Consider the following 22465-nt stretch of genomic DNA (forward strand, 5'->3'; position numbering starts at 1 on the left):
ACAGCGTTTCTTTCTGTCAGGGCGGAGAAGACAGACGTCAGTGGGGTTGTGTCGCCGTTCGGACTTCGTAAGCAAGTGGGAGCTTGATCATATTTGCGTCCCTGGGAGCGGGCTAAGAGCGGCGCCTCCGCCGTTACCCCCATCCCGACAATGGTACGGCCCCAATGGAAGGCGCCTTATCCAGGAATTCTCGCGAGAGTTCGGCGAGTCGGTCGTCATGGGAACGGCGGTTGAGTCCCGCGCTGCCCCCCTCCCGCGGGAAGGGCGGGGCGACCGCGGGGGCGCCGGGCTCTGTGTGGGGAGCCGTGCGGTGCGGTGCGGTGCGGTGCGGTGCGGTGCGTGGGAGTCGGGGCTGCCGGAGCTGCAGCTCTGCCAGGCAGCTGTCCTGTCAGGGCAGCGCCTGGGGCCGAGGCTCCTCCTGTCGGTCGGTCGGTCGGTCGGTCGGTCTGTCTGTTGAAACCTCTTGTGAGGTTATTTTATGTTTGTATGTTTGGTTTTTTGTTCCGGAATCCTTTGGGTCTCAGCTATTGCTTATCTTTGGCTTCCTCACCCGCCCCGGGAACGTGGAGGAAGCCGTTACAAAGTCCCCGGAGCCGGGGGACGCCCGCCCTCGGCGGAGGCCCGGGGACGCTAGGACCCGCGGAAGCGTTGAGAGAAACTCGGCTTCGTACATGTTAAAGCCAAGAGGACACTAAACTATCTTTAATTAAAAGAATAGACATTCAATATTCTTGAAGAAGGGCTGAGGAACTGACAAAAGGGAAAACTCCCGCCTCGGCTGGGTGAGAAAGCGTGAAGTCGGTGCTTCAATCGAGGACGTGCGGGGCAATTAGAACACCTGATCGGATATTGTACGCGTGTGGCCGACCTGGTAAGCACGAAGTGTCCTTTGGGTGAACTATCCTCATCATAATAATTAAAACTCACGCCCATGGGTCAGAAAGCCCCCTGCTCAAATAAGCCTCTTGACCTGAGCGTGTGTAGTGAATTTAAAAGGAGCTGTACCTTTAAGATGAAGTAGGAAAGAGTCTAACCAATGCTTACTTGGGGGTGTGAATATTAGCTGATTACTAATGCATTTAACAGTATAAATACCCTGTAGTTTCTTGGCTCGGTGTGCTTGGGTTGTGGAAAACCGGCGGGGCTTCCTCAGTGAATGAGCCTGGGGGGCAGGAGCTGAAATGAAGGAACACGAGTTTCTCTTTTTCTTCTCTGCCCACTTCTTTATACTGCATCGTGGTGTCATGGACCTGTACACGCGACTCAGTTCGTCCTGTTTCTTGTAGTGAAATAAAAAGTTGCGTTCGCTCGGGTCTCCCGAAAATTACCAGCACATGTCCCGTACTCAGAGGTACAATTCCTGTGAATTCATGCAGTTTTTGCAGAGAACCGTGCGTTTCTGTTGGTTAAACTCACCTTTGAACTGGGAGTGGGAATGGGATTGTTTGGATTTGGGAGCTCGCCCCGTTTGGAACTACTGAATGTAAAAAGCTCTTAGCTGCTTTAGTTGATGTGTTCTAGGTGTCTGTAAAATACCCCCATTCTTTTGTTGATGCTAACTTTGCCAGTCCGGTGTTTTTAAAAACAAACAAAAAAAAGAGCCATGACATGTCCTTTGTTGTAAGATTACTTTTAAAATTTAATCCACTTGAAGTTTCTTTGACAGTAAGCACATCTGAGTACTTTAGTTGGCTTGATGATATAAATAATATATATACAAATACATAAAAAGCGTATACATGAGTGGCAAGCTAGGCTGTACTGGAAAGACCTCTCAGCATTGGATTGCTAGAAAGGATTTTAAACTTGTTTAGTGTACATCTGGAATATTACTGGGCTTGTGTTGCTTTATTATGAAACTGGTAGATTAGAAGATTATTTTTGGGTTTTTCCCAATTCTAGGTCACAATGGATAGAAGCTTGGTTAAAATGTCAAGGCCTGCATCTAGCTCAAGAGCTTATCCTAATTTTAGATCTTTAAGTACATCTATGGAGTTATTAACACCAGAGCCATGTTTGCCAAAGGTAATTCTTTTCGCCTTCAGCGGGTTAGAAAGTCTATGCTGAAGAAATAAGATTCTGCTTTTTTATCTTCATACAGAGTTCAGGGCTCTGTAGGTGTGTTAAGGGGTCATGTGAAAGTTGATGAATGCGGGCTACTCCATATGCTCGTGTGGAATGATGTTTAAGTTTGTTTTTCCAGATACGTGTTACTTTTATATTTGCTACAAAAAGGGCTGTTCAGCACCTGGAAAGCTTGGTTGTCTTCCTCTTTAATCAGATTATTAAATAAACTCTATTTTAAGGAAAAGCATTTGAAATTCTGGCAATAATGTGTAGATACACAGCTATAGGCTGTTGATGCTTCAGCCAGTATGTGCGTAATTTTCCATCACCTTTGTGCTTTTAAATTGGCATTAAAAAAATATTTTGCTTATTAAAATAAAGCATTTGAGCAATCCCCACAAGTTGAATTTTTGACTACAGGGCTCTCTCAGGATATGTTTGAATCAAAGTTTAAAAAAATAAATTCTTAGTATTCCAAGAAATATGTCAGCTGCAGGGAGCTTTCAGCAAAGTCTGTTGGAAGTATGTATGTGTTCCTTCATCCTCTGAGAAAACTAATATCTGGGGTTAACTTCATTTTGGGACTGGGATATGAGATATGGTTGTTAGGATGTAGGAACTGGGACTCGGGAGTTAGAGATTTAGATTGATTTACTTAGATTAGCCCAATTGTATGGTACCTCTGTTCACCTGTCTGTAGAATGGGATCATACCTTGATGCTTCACAGAAATATTAAATGTTTTTTTTTTTTATAGGATAACAATCAGGTATTAAGGTTAACATCAGATAACTCTGAATCCAAGTTCTGACCTAAACTTCGTAGGCTATTGTATGAAAATTGTGATCTCTTTAGACTGAGGAATTGAGCATAAGCTTTTCAGCCCTTCAAAGACTATAAAAAACTCTATGGTATGAGCAAGAGATTGGCATGCCACTTGGTGCAGAGCACCCTCCGTGTCAGGCAATGGATGAGGCTGTTGTACACACAGACTCTTAACTGGTTGGCTGTACCCTCTGCTGCAGCAGAAATGGCATAAACCTTTGGAATAATTTCCTAGACTGGCAATCCCAAATCTGGCAGTCTGTGGAATGATGAGCTTGTGAATTAATGTGGTATCCAATATTTAAGTAGTACTCTGCAGTCTAGTAAAAAATTCTTGTTAGCCTTTGTGATACTATGTGATTATTGTGATTATCTTTTTTCTTCCTCCTAAAGATTTCTATTTTTATGGTAGTAATTAATTTGCATTTTGTAGGTTGAGTCACCTGTCAGTTTTGCTGGTAGTCATCAAAGAGGCAGTCTAGCAGACTGCTGTCCAGAAGAAAACAAAGGTGATGACAGCGAGAAATCTGATGTCAACAAAGTAAGAACAGATCAGCAAACCACAGTGGAGAGGACAACCTTCTTTCTTCAGAAGTGTATACTGAATCCCTATAAGTTGTCAGGTGTGGGAATGACTAATGCCTTCTAGTGTTGTAGCTGGACCAAATACCATGTTTTTATAGTTTGGGTAAAATTCATTTGGTGGAGGGAAAAGAGGGTGCAAATAGGTAAAATTCTAGAAGAGAAGGAGGTGTTGAAATTCATACCTTCACTTCTCTTCACTAGTTTGAATCCCTCTTTGAAGGAAACACAGTGGTACTGGCAGTGATTCCACAGGGTATGTCTCATGGCATCTAAGCTGTGACCTGCACCTTGGTGATGGCCTAAAAGATCGGGAGAAGCCATCTGCATGTGTTCCGTGGAACCATGTTAGAAAGTGTTTTCAGTAAAGTGGTTTTTATCAAACTTTTCAGAGAGATCATGATCATTTGTTAGAATCTTTTTATCATGCCAATGGTCCACAAGTCCAAAAACCTGGAAATTATGGTCTAAGTTATAGTATTTAACAACTGAACAGTGCTAATACTAATAACATGGTTTAAATATAAATAAGCAATATCTCATTTTAATGAAAGCGCTTGTAAAAGTGCTTCAGTGACATTATTTTGGCATTCTATAAATGGTAATAAAATAACTTTCTAGAGCTTCTGACTATTGAAAAATAAAGAATCGAAGGCCAGTATGTGAAGCAGGAAGTTTGGATACCTTCAAGATTAGATAGATTTCATGACAGAACTGAGGTCAAAAGGAATCCCTTGATTCCTGCTCCTGTATTTCACATGAGTCCTGGTGTACTAGTACATTCAATTTTTAAACAGTAATCCACTGCAGAGGTTCTGTGAGGATCCCTAACTGACAAAAATGTGCTTTGGTCTCTAAATTGTTAACATTTCAAACAGTATCTTTCAAAGTTCATTTCACATCCATTGTATTGTGAAGACCTTTTCCTGTGTTTTTCAGGATGTATCTTGAATTCAGATTCTGGAGATGATAGCACTGAAACACAGACTTCGAAATTCTGTGAACCCTCCCAAAGAAAACTAAGTAATGCAAAAGCAGGTATTACTTTGTAGGTGTATAAAGTGAACAGTGCAATAAAACTTTTTTCTTCTTAATGTTTCTAGGAGAGTTTGGGATCATAGTGTGTTTGTGTGTATATTACAGAATTATAAAGAGATATTACAAATGGAAAATATATTTGTGTCGTGATATTCAAGAGGTGTTGGATGAATTCTTTATTTAAAGGTTATTTTGTTACAGGATATTCGCTTTAATGGTATGATGGTATTTGTTTTACATGGACTGGTAAATCTAATCAGACAGAACCTGCTGGTGATTATACCTAGTGCAGCAGTGCTGGTCATCTAACAGAATATTAATTTCTTCAGAACAGAAATTGGATTGAACTCAACTTCAAAGCTTCACTCAGTACTTTTAGGTCCAGATGCATCTGCTGGGTTCAGGCCAGTTGAAATAAGTCCTCTTTTTTATCTTCCATCCTTGGGACTTCCCTGGAGCTCAGTTAGATTTTTATAGCTCTCCACTTGTTGAATCACTCATCTCTTTTTATGGCACAAAGTAGACGAATTCATCACAGTAAATGCTTGCGATCAGTGAACGTAAAGGATTTGACCTCCAAAGATTAGAAAATGAAAAAGTATTGCAGGACTCAAAAACTTGGAAGTCTGTGGGACAGGGACAGTGCTACACGTGTTTCCTCTACTCTTGCTATGGAAGCTAAGTTAGACCAGAAAAGAGGGCAGAGCATGAGGATGCTATAAGAAGGGGAAAAGCTAAAAGTGATCAGAAATTGTAATCTGCCTGTTTAGGAAAAAAAGAAGCAATACAGAAATCTATCTTAATTAAATAATGGTAGTTTCCATAATGTTTCACCATTTCTATTTTTCAAAAGATCATTTTTCTGGAACCAATATCAGAATCTGGTTTGGCTGAGAGACGTCAAGACTGAAACTTTTATAACATTTAGAAGTAGAGATATTACAGAGTGTCTCTTAACCCCAGAATTATGCATTTTAATGAATGACATTTCAACATGTATTCTACTATTCAGCCTGAAGGAATTATTTTTTATTTTTAAACTTATTTATCTGTGACTTTGCTGATACCTTGGAGGTGTTGTCACTCTTCTGTTATAAATTTGAATCGAGTCACTTGCCCAAAATGGGGGGCTTTTCTTCCCCCACACCCGCATATCCAACTGCTACAGCTAGGAGTTTGATTCAGTCTTCTGTTACAAATACTTTTATATTTTTCACTGCTACAAACAGGTTTAGAAGTGAACATGATACATATGCTTGAGAATAATTGTACTCTTGTCTATGGTTGTTATTTAAGTGTTTTTTTTAAGTTGAAATGCTTCAAGCTAACATTAATTTTAAATCTCTTCTACAGCAAACTCTTCCAACATGGAAGATTCTGAAGAAACAGATGTAGATCCTCAGATTCAAGCAGCTATAAAGAAAATGAATAAACTTGATGCAATACTGGCAAAAAAACATTTTAAGGAGAGAGAAATTAAAAAACAAGGCAAAAAAATGAGGGCAAAGCTCTGGGAAGAGCTTCAGGTTAGAAGTATTCTGCTTATTTTGTAAATAGTATATTTTAAGAGTACTGTATTACAGAATTATCATATTTCAGAGGCATTTTAAAATGAAATAACTCACAGTTGACTGATTAAAGTGAAGAAATTAACCTTAAAAACTAGCCTTGGATAGGTTTTAATGTATACTGGCTAGGCAGGCTTTGAAAGAAGGCTGTGGTCCTTAAAAATTGGTATGACCAATAGCCAAATATACAGCTGTCTAGGTGTGGTTTACTAGCAGTCCGATGCTTGAGCTTGCTACTTGCAGGTATGACAAGAGGTAATGTCTGTGAGCGCACAGCTAAAAGCGTTTATTCTGCTCTAGTGCGACTGTTCTTAGGGCCATCTATTTTAGTACTGTCTATCATTGAAGAAATTAGAGATGCCCCTGAAGAAGGCACGAGAACACTACAGCACAAATTCCTTCACATTATTCTTATCATGGTCTCTAGCAGTTAAATGTCACTTTAAGCCTCGAAATGTGAGATTTATTGTTTCCTCTGAGGTTAAGTATTGTATAATTTACATGAATATAAATGTCAGTTGTGAAGAAGACGTGATTGCAGTTGGTTTGACTGCACCTCATAGTTTCTGTGGGTTTGGATCAAGAACCATATATAGAATACAGAACTTCTTTGTTTTGTGAAATGTGTCTCCATGTAAGAGACAAGATATAATATAGGCTTTAAAGTTCCACCATGACTTTATCATAACTTTAGGAGATGTTCAGATAGCCTCAAAAGAAAACAAAGCAGTAAGTAAATGTGGCCACTGAGCAAGGAATTTTTAATAGGATCTGAAGTTCATTAAACCTGAGAAACAGACAATGTATTTTGCTTTAAGGTATTTACTTTAAAGTAAATGTACACATGTATCTGTATATTTATGCTTCGTTTCTTTTGAATAGTCTATCAGTACCACTGCAAGCCACGAGGAGATAGAAAACACAAAAGTTTTTTTAGCTTTAATCTCATCATGGCAGGATACAGCTGGTAAGTAAGAAAGAAGTAAATACCCTGATATAATTATCCTGTATTTTGGTTAATATTAATATTTTTGTTGGATACAATAAAAATAAAGCTTTCAAACCTTTACAATAAAATAATATTTGCATGTAAAAGTGCATCAAGGGAATATTTGAAAAATTAACTGAAGTAATTTTTGCATTATCACAAATGCAGAAGTTGTACTTTAACAATAATTTTGTTTATAGAAACTGTATTTTTTCAAAGAACTGGCTACTCTAGAAGTGTAGAAAACCAGGATAAGTAAAGCTTGCATTTTTCAAGGTAATGGCAAACACAGATGATTTCAGAAAGGATGTATGACTGATAACACTGGTAAATTAAAGTAATGATAGCAGGTATAGGGAAAATGAAGAGTGGAAACCTGCTGAAAAAACTTGGATGTCTTTACCATTTTGGAACACCTGGGCAGTAAGCAAGGAATTCAGCATTGCTTTGGTAAACAAACAAAATGATGAAGTTACTGATGTGGGGTTACTGGTGGTCTTAGTGAGAGTTTGCCAGGCTGGAGTACTTGGTGTACAAAGGGCAAGCAGTTAAAAAATATCAGGCCTAAAAATGTTACTTTTCCAAGTAACATCTAGGGATGTGGGCCCTGCCACACTTGTATCTTGGAGAAAATTTTCACGGAGAGAGAGTGAGAAGGAAGCAATGGCAGTGCCATGGTAAGGATCTCGTAATAAAACGGGTCCACAGGGAGGGATATCCTCAGCCTTTTTAGGAATTGTTAACAGCAGAACCAGAAGAATGGGACTAAGTTATGATACTACCTAATGAGTTATAGGTTGGAAAACAAAACAGGAAGATGCTTGCACAGCTCAGGTCTTGGAACATGGTCCAAAGGGAGTATGGGTCATTTACACTGATTGTGTTACATTTAATTAACTTCTAATAGAATTTAAGATTTTGAATGTGAGAGAGACTTGCGTGAAAGGGATCATCAAACGATATAGAGTGTGATTCTAAGCAAAAGGCATGAATATGAAACATGAACTTATTTTTTTTTAATTGGCTCTTTTTCTGAGAATTCTAGGGAAGAAACTTTAGGATAGATGGCTGTTTAAAAAAGTGAAACTATGTTAAAAACATGCTAGCAGACTATTCTCAGGAAGAAGAGACCAGGAAGTCTGATAAGATAATTTCTGAGTTTCATAATGATACGACAATCGAAATAAAAATGTTCAAAGTGGGAATAAACACACTGATAAGAACAAATGCTTGCATTTTAGTGTTTTAGTACAAATCACTTCCATCTTAGTGGAACAAAAACACATTAGTGGAAAAAAACCACATTCTATAGCTGCATTAAAAGTAGACAAATTACTAAAGAAGGATTGAGTTCTTTAACAGGAAAGGTAAACAAATAGTGACACAGAGAAATGTGGACTGTAATACCTAACAAAAAAAGCCTAACTATAATCAAAATCACAGTGAATACCGAGAATGTAGAACTATAGATAGAATAGGTAAAGAAAGCTTAAAATACTATTTCGGAATGTTTTCTCTGCTAAGTCAGGAGGACACGATTCCGTTGGAGTTCTAAAGCAAGAGACTGATTCATGTTCTGAAGTATTGGTAGTTTTCTTCAGGAATGCACAGGGCATGTGCATGCTTTCATGGACCTGGAAAAAGAAAATACTGGGTATTTCAAAATGTCCTCTTTTTTCTTTCTGTGACTGGACTCTTACAGAGATGCTGGAACAAACCGTGGCCATTCTGCTTACAACATTTTTATTGGGAGGGACAGGGGGAACAAAACCAGACTGAATTTGTGAAGAATATACCACGTCAAAACTGCTCGAGAGTGATTCAAAAAAATTTCCTGTTTGAAAACTCTGTTTCAATGCTGGAGTTCTCAGAAATGTTAGTCATACGCACATTTTGCATCTTGACCTTCATCTGTATACCTTGGTTGAAAGGAAACAGAATTGTAGTGCATCCTGTCTTTTTTTTCTTGTTGGGGAGACAAGGATTTGAGGTCTGAATCGTTATTGCTGAGTAAAAATCTGAGCTTGAATGTTGGAAGTATGTATGTAATATGCACATGCAATATAAATAGTAGCAATTTCTGGCTAAAACATGTCAACAAATCTAATTATTACAAGGTAACCTGCTTTTATTTTTGTGCTAAAGTTTGGGTTATTAAGGGAAGAACACAGAATTTGATATGGGTGATATTTTAAAAGTCTCCAGTAGATGTCATGATACAGTAAAAAAAAAAAAAAAAAAAAGTAGACAAGCAAGACTATATGGTTGTTCATGAACTCCATGCTTTAATTCCCCTTTTACTTCAAAGGTAACTCTTTGCTGTAGAGATCATGTGTATCATGTGAGTTCTGGTGTACCATGCAGGCAGAACTGCATAGTTTAGATTTCTGTTTTTCCTCTAACTTGATCTTTATCTTGAATTTTCTGTGACATGCTAGTGCCTTACTTCTCAGATCTTATTTACTTATTTATTTGAGTGCCCTTATAGCTGCCCTGATTGATACTGAAATGCAATGCAATTTGTATATTTTGCTTTTCAGAGCTTGAATTTGATAAAGAGCATTATTAAATAAATTGTATAGGGGAGCTATTTAATTATAGCTTTTAATGTGGCTGTGAAATCAAACACAAGATCTTGGTACAAAATGGCTAATAACTTATGTGTCCCAGCCTCTTGGGCACAAGAAAACCTCTGACACGCTCGTGGCAGAAATGTAAATCAGGATTTAATTAAATGGCCTTAAATTCATTCTCCTGTGCTCTGTGTAACAAAATCACACATTCAGTTGAGTCCATTAAACTTCATTATTGCAGGATGTTGGATGTGTTTTTCTCAATGAAAAACACATTTTTCATATGTGATATGTATGATTCCTTGCAGCACGAGTCCTTTTCTGTAAGTGCCAAGACTATAGACTGCGAGTTAGTGCTCTAACTTATGCTTCCAGTTGATATATATTAGTACCATGACTGAATTTTTTTGAGTAACTGAAATAACTCTTGCATGCTAGGGTGTTTGAACACTTTTTCTAGACTATACCCTGGACCTAAGCCACTTGGAATTCGTGCACAGGCAGACACCAACTGTGAAAATCTGGATACTTTATTCTCATTTAAACTTCTAGATGACTTGCCACATGGTGTCTGCAGAGGCTTTTGAACTTTACGGCCTTGGGCTGTATCTTCTAGAATGTAATTATTTCTCTTGTATGGTGAGTAGTTGTTAAAAACAAAACCACAGCCATATGAAACAGCATAATTATTCATGAGACACACCTTACACTTTTCACCCGTATTTATTTCTTGAGAAATATGGTGGTGATGTAATTAATCCAACTAAATGTTTTTAACTTTCATGTGTGAGATCTTATAGTGTGATACACATGAAACTAGATCATCTTTAAATACATTTCATTTAAATTTTACTGAAAAAATTATTTGCAGATCCATCCCATGCTAAAGAGGAAATATGTGCTTCGGTATTTCACACACAAATTAATCCAGAAGATTATGATTGCCATAAAACCCAGCATAATCAGGGTAAGCTTTATTAATTGTATAGTTTGTATTTCTAGATATGGCAAAACAACATGTGCAATGAAGGCTTAGCGTTTGTGGCTAGGCCAATGAAATCAGAAAAAGCAAGGTTGCTTAGTGGAATGGCAACAATTCTTATTTTTTAAAAAATTATAAAGGAGAATAATTTTGTTTGTGACTTATCTAAAACATTTTACTGAACATGCTAAGAAAATTTACTTTCAGGTTTATAAAACCATTTTTCTTTCATGGCAAAATGATGAGTGTGTAACTGATTCATTGTAAAATGTGTCACTGGTTCTTCATGGAAATTCTTTAAAAACTTGTCTTTGCTGTTATTCTAAGGTACTGTAACTTTCATTTTAGGGTTATATTCAAGAAACAGTCTAAAAATTAAGAACGGTGCTGTATACAGTTTCAGCTGTTCTGTAATTTTAATGTTTTCTGGATAAATTGTGTGGATGTTGTGACAAACCTACATCTTCAGACAACTCATTTTATGTTTTGTCATGCTGATTATTGTAAAGGCTGTATTGCTTTTATGACTAAGTGCTTTCTGGCAGAAATCAAACATCTGTGCTGATGCTTTTAGACATCACTTGTTTATGGGCACTGAATAGAGGTATCAGATGCTGGTAGTAGTGTAGCATGTCCAACGCTTCAAAATAAATGGAACTGTGCTTTTGTGCCTCTGTTCTTATTTAAAATTTAAATTTGTATGATTGAGTAACTTCTCCCATGTGTCGTGACATAGCAAAGGCAGCTGAAGCTATTCTTCATATCAGCTGCAATTGTTTATTTCTTTGTCATCTACCATTCTATCTTCCTGGTGACTGCCTAAGATGACACGGATATGATAAACAGGTGTTCCTCAAGGTTGGACTGTTGATGGCAGCAAAATCTCTGCACTTTTTTTGAATGTGACTGCATTTCTACCTTTTCAAACCTGAATCTCAGCTCCCTTATCATATTATCACTTGTCTTAGTCTACCAGTATGTCACCTTAATTTTGTGTTGCTAAATGTTTCTTCACACTGGGTTGGAACAGTGCTGTGCTTTTGATTTTATTTTTTTTGTCTTCCTACCCTGTGTCTTCATTCCTCCCTTAGAATAAAGCTTCCACCTTCACACTTTCTCAGTTGTGCTGGAGTGTCCTTGAATAGCAATGGCTGTTTTCATTACCAGTATTCAGGACAGTAGTGACTTCTAAGGCTCCCAGTACAGGCGTGGCTGGGAGTTGTTGTTTGCGCTATTTTGAGATGTTCTGCATTATTTTAGTTTGGGAACACATGAAATGGAGATCACTTGCAACTTACGAACAATAAATAAATTACTATTTCTGCTGGAGGCTTTGATGCGGTTGCTGAATAGCTGGGACTTAATGTTTTGGTTGCTTTTGGATTTCTGTGTAACAGTTGTCATAAAAGCAGCCATTGAACAAGAGGAGCTTAACTTGTGAAGAAGAATGTATGTATTAGTCTTATAATATTACTTCAGCAATCTTATCGAGATTTGTACCAAATCTACCAAAACTTGTATGCAAAATCTGTTGAGCTGCAATCTCTTTTGCCTACCCAGGGTAATCTTCAGTGTATTCCTTGTCCTGGTGATCCATGTCTGTCCCTTCTATACTCAAATGTTCTGAGATGTTCTGTATGATGTCTCCCTCTCAAAAATGCTTATTTTCTACAGCTAAAGATGTAGCTTAAAAGTAATGTTTTATATATTTTACATGTTATATTGGTGTTCAGTGTGTTTTGCTCATTTCAGGATACAACTTGTCATATTTATGTTGGTAAATTCCCATATGATCCAGTTCCTTGACAGATTCAAGATATTACCTAATAATGTTAAAGATAGTTTGGGATGCTTTCAGTAAACAGTTGTGCATTTGAACTGTGACAGGGTTTTCTTGGTCAGATCCAACACCTCAGTCCTTAAGGTTTACTTGCCATTTTGAGAGTAAGTCTGATTGGTGACAATGTTGCACAGTTTTTTGTCCGTAGTATGTAAAAGGATGCACAGAATTTATTTCATATCGTTGGGAGTTTGCTTTCAGTCTACTTACTCAGAAAAAGTTACTTCCATGTAAACTTCCATAGCCTTCTATTATCTAACATGTTAAATTCAGGGGGGTTTTGTAGGCAAATAGCCCACCCATTTTTCAAATCTTTATTTCCCAGAAAAGCCAAAAGTACTGTGGCTACTTTTGAAGTAGTTTTTTAGACTTAGAGGTTGGTTTTATTTCCTTAGAATTATTATTTGATGTGATAAATGTTTGCTGTTCATAAAGGAATGGCTGTTTTAAAACTGGTAGAAGTCTCTGAAAAACAGAATATGTGCCCATTTTTGCATGATGGGTAGAAACCCATTGTCAAAAAACGTACATGCAATGCTGTCAGAATATCATGTGGCTGTTTATTTAATAGCTTTAGAGCTCTATGACAAGTTTTATTTTTAAACAAAATTTGTTTTGTAAGCTGTGTTATAATAATATCGACTATATCATCTGTTCTTCAGCTGTTTTATTTTAAAAAATGTACTTGATATGTCTCCAAATAGTTCTGTGGTTTTCAAAAAAATTGCCTGGTTTTGTACTGGTGATAAAACTGAAACAATGATAGGGTTTGAAGGAATGCCGTGGCTTTTAAAGCTGCCATGTTTAACATTTTTGAGGTCAGAAATCCAAAAGTATTTTAGCCTTCCCAACATAGAATGATCTCATGTAATAAAAGGTTAAAAATGAGATTAGATTTTGACAATAGCTATGTTTTATATATATAGCAATGTAGTTTATATAAATAATGAAAACGAAAGTTTGTCAATCCACTTTCTATGTTTGCTAAAGGTTTAAATGGGATTGCTGTTATTACAGCTCTCATTGAATCAGAAAAGGAATGATCATAACTTAGCAACTTTTCTTCCTCAAACTTCAGATTATCCAACAAATGAATTTCTTAATCAAGCAGAAAAAATGCATAGCAAAACTAAAAACAATCAGGATTTCATTAAAAAGAACATTGAGGTAAGCATTAAAGCGTGACGTCATTAACGTTTTGTTAAATGTTAACTAAAAATAGTATATAAGTACTTCTGAAGACAGTTGGGTTTCTTTATCAGGAACCTTAAAAGCTAATGAGGCATAACTGAAAAAAAATCTTGCTGTTAAAAATGGTTGTTTATGGCAGAGTACTGTATAAGATAGTTCTCGTCTTGGATTCTCATATTGGTGGGAATAATAATCCTTCTGTGTATTTACTGAAGAGTACTGGAAAGGGAATTGTTCTGTTTGTGCCTGGACATAGCTTGTTTTGAGGGCAAATATTTCCTAAGACTTTCTTTAAATGTATTTATTGTTAAGTTAATGGAAGATGTTCTTATGCATGGATAAGGAATAGGTATGCAGGTTGTTCATGCATAGCCTGCATGGGATCCATATTTCCAAAGCATAGCTTTCTGTCAGAAAATAGATGCCTGGATTTTCACACCTTTTTTTTTTTTCTGCAAAGACCTAGCACCTGTAATGATTTTGTCACCCAGTGACAAATACCGCACCCCCCACAGTGTCAAAGACTGTTAGGAAATTATCAATTTGTTAAATGTAGGCTGCTAGGTATTTCTGTCAGAGTGAAGACTTATATTATGGAAATAAACAAGGTTGGGATGTCAATTTCCCAGAGTTTGAAAACTTTGTTTTGGTGCTGTTGGAGCTAATGGTGTTCTAAAGTTTGATTATTTTTTTCTTTTTGTAAAAATATTTCAGCTAGCAAAGGATTCAGGAAACCAGATTGTTTTGCTTGAGGGAGAAAGGAAAAGGTTAGCTGAACTATTGAAAGATGCAGAAGATGGAACTGAATTACAAGGTCTTGAGGTATGGCGACTTTAATTTGTACTGCCCTGTTGTATTTGGCTTATTTGTACACTAAATCTAAATTTGATTGTTTTAGTCTTACCATGAACTAACCTACTGAGATATGAGAGAAAAGCTGGACAAATCCAACTGGCTTTGTCTCCAAGGACAATTTTTCTTTGGCTTCTTCATTCATTTTACTAACACATGGATGTGCTGGCCTCAGAAAACAGCAGAACTTAAAAGAGGATGTAGACGCAGGTGCGAGGAGCCTTAGGAGCACACGCAGAGAAGGTGGTGACCTGTTTTCTCTGCATAACATGTGAGGTGGCTGCCTATCAGTCTGAGTGGCTGGTGCTGTGGGCTTTGGTCAACAGGCCAGCAACTACTTCAAAAAACCTCCAAGAGTTTTTTGAGGACATGAACTTCAAAATATGTGGCAATTGGGGAAATATAAGTTGATGAAGCCAGTGTGCCCATTTAGAAAGATAACATGACATCTTTGTGTGGCTTCCAACTCATTCCGTCTGAAAAGTGAACAGCCAAAGCCTGCTTAAGTATACTGCAGTGGATAGCAAGAGCTGAAGTAGGTGGAAATACCTTTCCTCATGGAGAGTAAAAAAGAGTGTTTGATTGTCCCCTCAATCACTGCTTCTAGGAGAGTCTGTGCCACAAAATGATTCCCAGTAATGTGAAGCTGTCAAATAGTCTTTTGATGTCCCAGTTACTAGATGGTGGCTGTTATTTCTTACTGCTTTGAGGGGAATGTCACAGTGAAGGAGTTCTTGGGGTCTCTGTTGTTTTATGGAAGTAATCATAAGGCTGCTAGGATGGGAGGAAAAAATTTGGTTTGAAAAAATGAATCATACTAGGACCTTAAAGTACTTTTAAACTATATATAGTATTAAACTTGGTGAAGATATGTGTTTTCATAGAATGACCATCAAACTATGTAAACTTGATATAACACTTCGAGAAAACTGCATTTCAATAAATAAGAAGGAAAATTGGGAGAATGCTTGCTTTGTGTAACGAACTTAGTTGACCTTTCTAATTTATTTACATCATGTTAAGTCTGTAGTAATGTTATTAACTTTTTCACAACATTTTGAAGTACATACTGAATGACAGTACCTAAGAAGAAAGATGTGAACTTTGTGTAGAATGAATGAAATATATCCAAGATCCAGTTTCCGTTTAATTTATACAGCTAAAAATGATCTGGAGTAAATTATTTTTCAGTAGGTTAAATAACAGCTGTGTGTGAGAGAAAGAAACAAAAGCTAATGCAATGTATTTTTTTTTTTTATTCTCTCTTCCCGTATTTTACTTTGAGTTATTTTTTAATAAGGTGTTGATATTCTTCATTACACTTTTTGTAAAATGTGTCTAGGATCCATCTTTCTTTATAAATTACTGTTTCAGGATATGGGGTAAGGAGGTAAGCTCAGGATTTTCTTCATCTGAATCCAAACTGGTTATGGAAACAAAGAACTACCCTACCCATGGTTTGTGACATTAAACAAATCTGTGATTTACCCAACTTCAGTGTGATTTCTAGGTAAAAACTCTTTCAGTCCATCGTACAAAACTTTACTCTAGGGAAACTAGTAAATATACACCGTGTTTTGGCATTTTCAGAGCTTCGTGGGGCAAATATAAGTAAAGTAGTCCATATCAGTCAGGTAAATCTGATGGACAAATGACTAAGATTATATAAATGCGCAGCATTTTAACAGTAACTGTTCTTTCACAGTTAGTAAGCTAAAGCAGAAGCGCAGAAACCATAACATTTGCTGATCATTGGTATGCAAAGCTTTAAAACTGTCAGCTATGCTCAGTGCTTGTGTTTGCGATGAAAAGCTTTGGCTTCTGTAAAATTGCACCAGTCTTCCTGTTGACCTGACATTTGTTCCCTCGTTTGACATAGAGAACTTATTTAATTTTTTGGACATGAACACCAAGCTTGCAGATTGGCTTATTTATCTGTGTAAAATATTCATCAGTTAATGACATTGCACATAGATGTTTAACTAAGCTGATATAGTTTGGCATTAAAAAAATGCACTGGAAGACTCTTTATTCTAATGTTGTTTTGGTTAGGAGAGTAGACTTTTATTGTCCTTTTAATTTGTTTTTATATTAGAAGGACCAAGTTAAATCTCACTGTATCATTAATTAATCTTTTGTCTGTGCATTTAGGAAAAGGTTCGAGGTATTCCGTTAGATATGCTTGCAACAGGTTTGGCATTGTAATCCCATGTAAGGGTGACAAAATGTTCCACTGAAACAGTACTTCATCCAGCCTTTGAATAGGAAGAAACTGTAGGGAGAGGGTTGTGGGGTTTTTGTTTGTTTTTGTTTTCCTCCTCTTGTTGGAAAGGTTAGTGTTAGATCAGCAATACCGTCTTTTCTGTTCTTCTTTCCTGATCAAGGATGTGTTTCAATATGAGGGGATGGTCCTTCGTTTGATAAACCTCAGCATTTAAAAATGTGAAGATGTGTTAAACAGCCTTCTGTTAGTAAATATCATAGCCTTCTGACGTAGAGAATAGTGGTGCTTTTTTTAATGTCTTATTTTACTGATTGCAAAAGTAATCTCTCACAATATGTAGTTACTGGATTTTCTTTTTCTTTAAGCTAGTGTCCTTCACAAAATTTAGAGGCATTTATGCAGAATAGCTAATGCAGATACTGACTAGCAATGTGTACCCTTTTTGACCAATTCTCAAGGCATCAAGGCAATGGAAAAGTATAACATTTTTCCAAATCTTGTATTTGGCACATGTCACTATCATGTGGGCATGTGTCTGTAGAGATTTTACTATTTATATCAGATATTAAATAGATCGCTACACAGGACGTGCGTTGCTCTATGTTCTTGATTCAATAGACAAGAATGGGAATGGTAATTTGTGGATTAGGCTAGTCTGTACTAGATCTCTTTAAAGCAAACAGCTCCTAAAACTATTGCCAAAGTAGAATAAAAGAAAGGATACTACTTAGTTAAACCTGTCTAGTCTGGAGACGGATTCTTCCTCTCCCACATTTGAATTATATTATGGGTGAGGCATTTCCTGTAGCTGCTTTATAACAAAGACCATGAGGAAATTGTCAGCTACTGAGTAATTAACTGCTTCAAGTTGTCCCAGGTAACTGTCCAGTTAATGGCTACTTTAATCTTATTTCATTCGGACTTCTAAAAAGCTGGTGCAACCACATTGGCTAACGTAAGGTTTTGGAGGTTATCAATCAAAGCAGAGCTGGCTATGCTGTATTAATTCTTCTGTACAGTGTAGTGTGGATTAGATAACTTCATTTGACTTGTACTACTAAGTATGTAGAATATCCAAACAGCACTTCTCACTTCTTTAAAAAAGTGTTTTATGAGTATTTAAAATATTGTAGAAGTACGTATTCATGCTAATCTAATTGTCAAAGCTGCAGGGGTATAATTCGTTTCAGATGTTCCACAGTAATAAGCACTGACTGTGCTGTTATGAAAGTATTGTTCTGAGTTAACACACAGGAAACATTGAGAGGACAGAAGCTTATTTTCCAAGCAAATCCATCTTGAAAATACAAAAGAGAATGTGTGAGTCCATTTAACCCTGGAGTAAAGTGACTACTGGAGTAATTTGGATACTTGGAGCATGGGATATGAGACCATGGGATATAGACACTGAGCTGTAGCTAATGAGCCCAGCTGCAGCTTAACTGACTCCTGTAGAGTCATTTCTGTGCGTTTGTGCTGCGCTTGCTCTTCAGTGTCTGATTAGGGGGTGATTAACATGGCACAAGCGTAGTGCCACATTGGGTACTTAAGATGATCACTGTCTCACCTGAACGGATGCTTCCATGAAGTGGGCAAGCTTCTAGAGACATTTCTGAGTGGCTTTTCTGGAGTCAGGTCATGTCTGGTCAGGCTTACAAGTTGTGTCATCATACTTGTATGAGAAAGCATTAGAAGAACAGCTTTTGTTTCATAAAAGAGATGGCACTTTTTTCCTGGCGTTTTGTTGTTTTGTGGTTTTGGTTTTTTTTTTTAAATTTTAAATTTAGTGTGGAGGTAATTTATGACAGGTGTCTGGGGTATGCTTTTTTCCTTTTGCAACCAGTGTGCTGTAGGGTGATGGGGATGAACCGGGGATGAACCAGGGATGACCTTATAGCAGTGCTACTGTAATTGGAAGCTGATATTTCTTCCTCTTGTGTGGATGTGGCTGCTTGAATAGCTGGAGGACTAATCTTAAAACTGTAAAGGTGTGGTGGACGTGAATCGCTTGCAAGACAGATGTTGAAGTCTTAGGGCAAGGTGCTGGACCTCTTCTGTTAGGAAGAAGAAAGAAAACCAGCAATACACTCATGTCCTCCCCTGCATCCCTGCCCTGCCCTTCTAAGGTCCTGCCTGGTGTTTCTTTGGGGTCAGGACAGAGCTGTAATCTGTTGGTCTCATTCCCAGTGAATGGTGGTTGTGCAGACTTGCTTCCCTAAGTGTTGGACAGGAATGTCTGGACTGGACAAACACTCCTGGAACAGGAGTGCCAGGTTGCTGTGTAGAAGCTGCATCTGTTTGTGAATATGAGCTCGTTTGTTTGGGTTAAGTGGGCTAAGCTCACTCATTATATGCAACTGTCTATACTAGGAGTACATATTGTATTGGTTAGTCACCTGTTACTGCTATCAAGAGGGAAAATGAATGTGAATCATGATCAGGAGAAACAACTCTGCTTTCTGACTCTCCCAGTGTTTCTGTGATAACATACCGGGGCTCTAGAAGAGCAGCATCTAGTCATCTTGGAGCAGTTCCTTTGCTTTCCTATGGATGCCTTGTTTTCTTCTTTGGTGATGCATTGCAAGTGTCACATACATCTCATACCCTCATTTTGAGATTTGGCTCCAGGTGGTTTCTGCCGTAGCATCAGCCTCTGCAGTTTCATTCCAAGCCTGGTTTTGGTCAGTTTTTCTCTCTTTTTGACTCCTTATTAGATGGAAAGTGGTTGTCCTTTTAGACATAGGTACTGATTGTATTTCCTCCTTTGGCTTGCACAGGAGTCTATTGCTTCCACTTCCTTCAGAGGACAATAGAAAGTAGTGGATTATGTTCCACTTCATTTGGATTTCTAGTGTGCTGCTGTGCAGGTATGATTGAGTGTGTGCCAGAATAGATGTCTCTCTGCATTTGCCGCCAGAGTTTGACATGCAAGTTCGTTGGGGGAGTCTGAGATATGTAGTTGAGAATATCTCACTTTTTTATTCTGTTTACTTGCATTAGTCTTTCTTAAAAGCAAAAAATATCTTGCTGTCTCAAGTTTGCTATATGTTCAACTCAATGTACAGTTCCTTGGACTTAAGCTGTAACATGGTGTCTCAAGAACAAGTGTGCAAATGAGGAGTGCTGACATGCAAGGCGTAACAGAAATGATTTAGGATGATGTTGGACAGTTCCAGTGCAGTTTCTGAGGGCAGTGCATTTCCAGTTCAATATTAGCATTGAAAATGTCAGCTTAGAGTATGTTCTTTGTGTTTTCTCTCCTAGGACTGGTGGATCTACTTCTGCCAGACACTTTCCTCTTCACCTCTGTCCTCGCACTATCTTGCAAAGGAGTGCAGCACTCCTAAAATTGATTTTCATGTCAGTGGCATCACAAAGTGATGCTTACTGTGCGGCACTGGACAGCAAGGTCTATATGCAAGTTAGGCCATGACAAGCAGTTATTCCTTTAAAAGGGAGCTGGGACTGCTATATTGAACACATACAGAAACTGCAACAAGGGAAGGATTTGCATCCATGGAAGGGAGCCATGACAGGCATGGCATGGCATAAGACTGTTAAAGGTTTGACTAACTTGGCTAAGAGGCTATAAAGTGAAGGAAAAGGAGTCAGCTGTCCAAAGTGCTTCTTTTAGGCATAAAGAGAACTTGACCAGGGGAGTTGTATAACCTTCAGAAGAATGGACGGGGAACCTGGGAGCTGTCTGATTGCTCTTTGGCCAGCTGGCATGGAGATGAGCCATCTGGCTTTAAGCAATTTTATTTCAGGGCTTCTGATTGGCGAGTCAGTGAGGACACAGGCTTTGGACTTTCACAGAAACAAGTAAAATAATAGCAGAAGTCTGTTTAGGTTAACACAACACCTTTTTTACTATTACATTTTTAAAGTGCATGTAGATGCATATGCTTTCTAAAAATAAAATTAAATATGTATTTTTAAGTCCATTTAAGTCACTGCTTGGTTATTTAAAAATGAAAAATGTATGCCTCTAATTGTTCTGTCCATACCTGCTTTTGCGTGTGCTTGATACATGAATATTGGCGGATTTCAGCTATATACTGAGATGGATGAAAACGTACATTTTATTCTTAAGTACAGTTTACTTGAAAAATAACTACACTTGATGTGTAATTGCCTTTTAAGTCTATTTTCTTTGGGAATGAAGATTAAATATTTTCTGTATCTCTCAACAGGAGGATGTATTTGGCTGGCTAGCACCAGGAGAAGGGTACACACCTGAACCGATGGAATTTCATCACCTAAATGAGATAGATATTAAGCTTCAAGTACTACTATCTGATGGGGATTTTTCTGCTGTTTCCAGCTCTTGCTCAAAACCTCCAAGCCAGATTTATCAGGTATATTACAGAACAGGGCTTATGTTGCAGGTTTCTTGTTTGAAGTGTGTGTTGAGGTCTGATGTAAATAAAAATACCACATGCATCTGTGTTTGTATTTTTTGGACTTCTATTTAGTTATCTTCTATTTGTTCTCAAAGTATATGTGTTAAAGAATGAGGTGAAATCTTCGGCTATAGAAATCATATGGAAAAATAGTATGTTGCTATTTTGAGTGGTGTATAATCCAAGAACTGTCTTGTTTTTAACATTTGTTGACTCCACACTTTCAACAAGAAATTTCATATGCAAGAATTAGTAACTCAGATGTTTTTAACTGCGTGAGGGCCTCAGTGGTTTTGTCAGTGCAATTACGCATTACCCATGATAATTCATCTTTGGGAATTAGATTTAGGTTTCTTCTTATCTCAGGATTCCAGAAGTGACTCTTCATTTATGATCTGAAAGAGCAATTACCGATACACAATGTTAAAGATTGTAGAAAATTGACTGAAATTGTATGTCCCTTGTTTTCAATGGCCTTTGTCTTTTTCCCTTGCCAGCAGTTATAAGAACCTTTTGGGTCTGAGCTTTGAGAAATTATTGTTTGATTTTGTGCATAGAGGCTCCAATTTATTCTATGCCCCAGTAATGTTGCCCCTGATGTAATGGGAATACAACATAAAATACCGTAGTTCCTCTTTTGCACTAATTTGCACAAAACCTGTTTGCTTCTGTAAAACTTAGAGTTTATAGCCAGAACAGGCATATCAGAGGTTTTGTAGGAGTGTACATTGGCAAAACTGTTTTCGGTTACCAGTGTATGAGAAACATTACTTTGAATGGTTAAAATAACCATGGGGTGGTTGTTTTGTGTCTTTGTGTGGGTTTTTTTTTTTCCTAGAGAGCACTTTGATGTCATTTTTTGTATTGACTTATTTCTGAACTTTAGGTTTTGTTTTACCTACAGTAATATTTTCTGTTGCTGTGAGAGTGGGTGGCATTTTGAGGTTGATAATTTACCAACTAGGGTTTAATGTGTGAAACAGCAACTCCCTCTAGTGGGTAATCACTTATGCAAATGTAGTTACCCAGTAACTCGGGTTCAGGGACCTGAGTTTGCCAATGATTGCTGGATCTTGTGTTCGCTCTTGTGAGGCATCAGCTTGAAGTTAGCGAGACTGTCTGTGGTAATGAACACTCTGTGTGGGAACGTGGTTGTTGTTGCTTCCTTTTCAAGTAAAAACCTGGGAGTATTTGAACAGGAACTTGTGTTTATGTGTATGCTTATTGAAGAGTAATGCATTATTGCAACATTAAACTTAACAACTAAAAAGAGATAGTTCATTCCGTAAATTGCTCCTCATTAGTGAAAAGCAGCTGCCCTTCAGCTTTGTTT

General features: G+C 37.6%; 1 protein-coding gene across 5 annotated transcripts in view; it reads left to right on the forward strand.

Annotated features, from left to right (window-relative positions):
* The first annotated feature begins 2 nt into the window (after positions 1–2).
* FSIP1 (fibrous sheath interacting protein 1) overlaps positions 3–22465 on the forward strand; it is a 94020-nt gene continuing 71557 nt past the window's right edge. The window contains exons 1-10 of one of the 5 annotated variants that reach the window (XM_064460128.1): positions 3–871; positions 1903–2025; positions 3325–3514; positions 4413–4496; positions 5865–6037; positions 6962–7046; positions 10512–10607; positions 13541–13629; positions 14368–14475; positions 20923–21087. In XM_064460128.1, coding sequence (XP_064316198.1) covers positions 1909–2025; positions 3325–3514; positions 4413–4496; positions 5865–6037; positions 6962–7046; positions 10512–10607; positions 13541–13629; positions 14368–14475; positions 20923–21087 — 1107 coding nt within the window. In that variant the 5' untranslated portion in view covers positions 3–871; positions 1903–1908. Of the gene's footprint in view, positions 872–1141; positions 1352–1902; positions 2026–3324; positions 3515–4412; positions 4512–5864; positions 6038–6961; positions 7047–10511; positions 10608–13540; positions 13630–14367; positions 14476–20922; positions 21088–22465 lie in introns of those variants that run through there. The other 4 variants (XM_064460126.1, XM_064460129.1, XM_064460130.1 and 1 more) reach the window with 4 other exon arrangements.

Source organism: Phalacrocorax carbo, chromosome 9 (genome assembly GCF_963921805.1).
Source record: "Phalacrocorax carbo chromosome 9, bPhaCar2.1, whole genome shotgun sequence".
NCBI lineage: Eukaryota > Metazoa > Chordata > Aves > Suliformes > Phalacrocoracidae > Phalacrocorax > Phalacrocorax carbo.